The following is a 420-nucleotide window of genomic DNA, read 5'->3' on the forward strand; positions in this document are numbered from 1 at the left end:
TCAGTGGCTATCACCTTGTTCCTGAGAAGGAGCAACACCTCTGACAGTTTTCTTGGGAAGGAGCTGGGAAAGGATATTTGGCAACACCCCTCCCTGAGGGATGGTCACAGAGGAGAAGAGCTTGTTCAGCTCATCATCATTTCTCGCAGCCAGCTGGATGTGCCTGGGCAGGATCCTGGATTTCTTGTTTTCCTGTGCAGCATTCCCTGCCAGCTCCAGGATCTCTGCGGTCAGGTACTCCAGCACAGCAGCCAGGTAGATGGCAGCACCAGGACCGATCCTGTCAGCGTAGTTCCCTCTTTTAAGGAACCTGTAGACACGACCCACAGGGAACTGCAGACCAGCCATGGCTGATTTGGTTTTCTTCAGTGTAGCTCCAGATTTGCCAGGCACTATGTGTTTCTTTCCACGTCCAGACAT

General features: G+C 52.6%; 1 protein-coding gene across 1 annotated transcript; it reads right to left on the reverse strand.

Annotated features, from left to right (window-relative positions):
• Positions 1–420, reverse strand: LOC104043370 (histone H2A-beta, sperm). Its single transcript, XM_009502980.2, has one exon. The coding sequence runs from the start codon at positions 418–420 to the stop codon at positions 1–3; it is 420 nt and encodes a 139-aa protein (XP_009501275.2).

Source organism: Phalacrocorax carbo, chromosome 1, assembly GCF_963921805.1.
Source record: "Phalacrocorax carbo chromosome 1, bPhaCar2.1, whole genome shotgun sequence".
Lineage (NCBI taxonomy): Eukaryota > Metazoa > Chordata > Aves > Suliformes > Phalacrocoracidae > Phalacrocorax > Phalacrocorax carbo.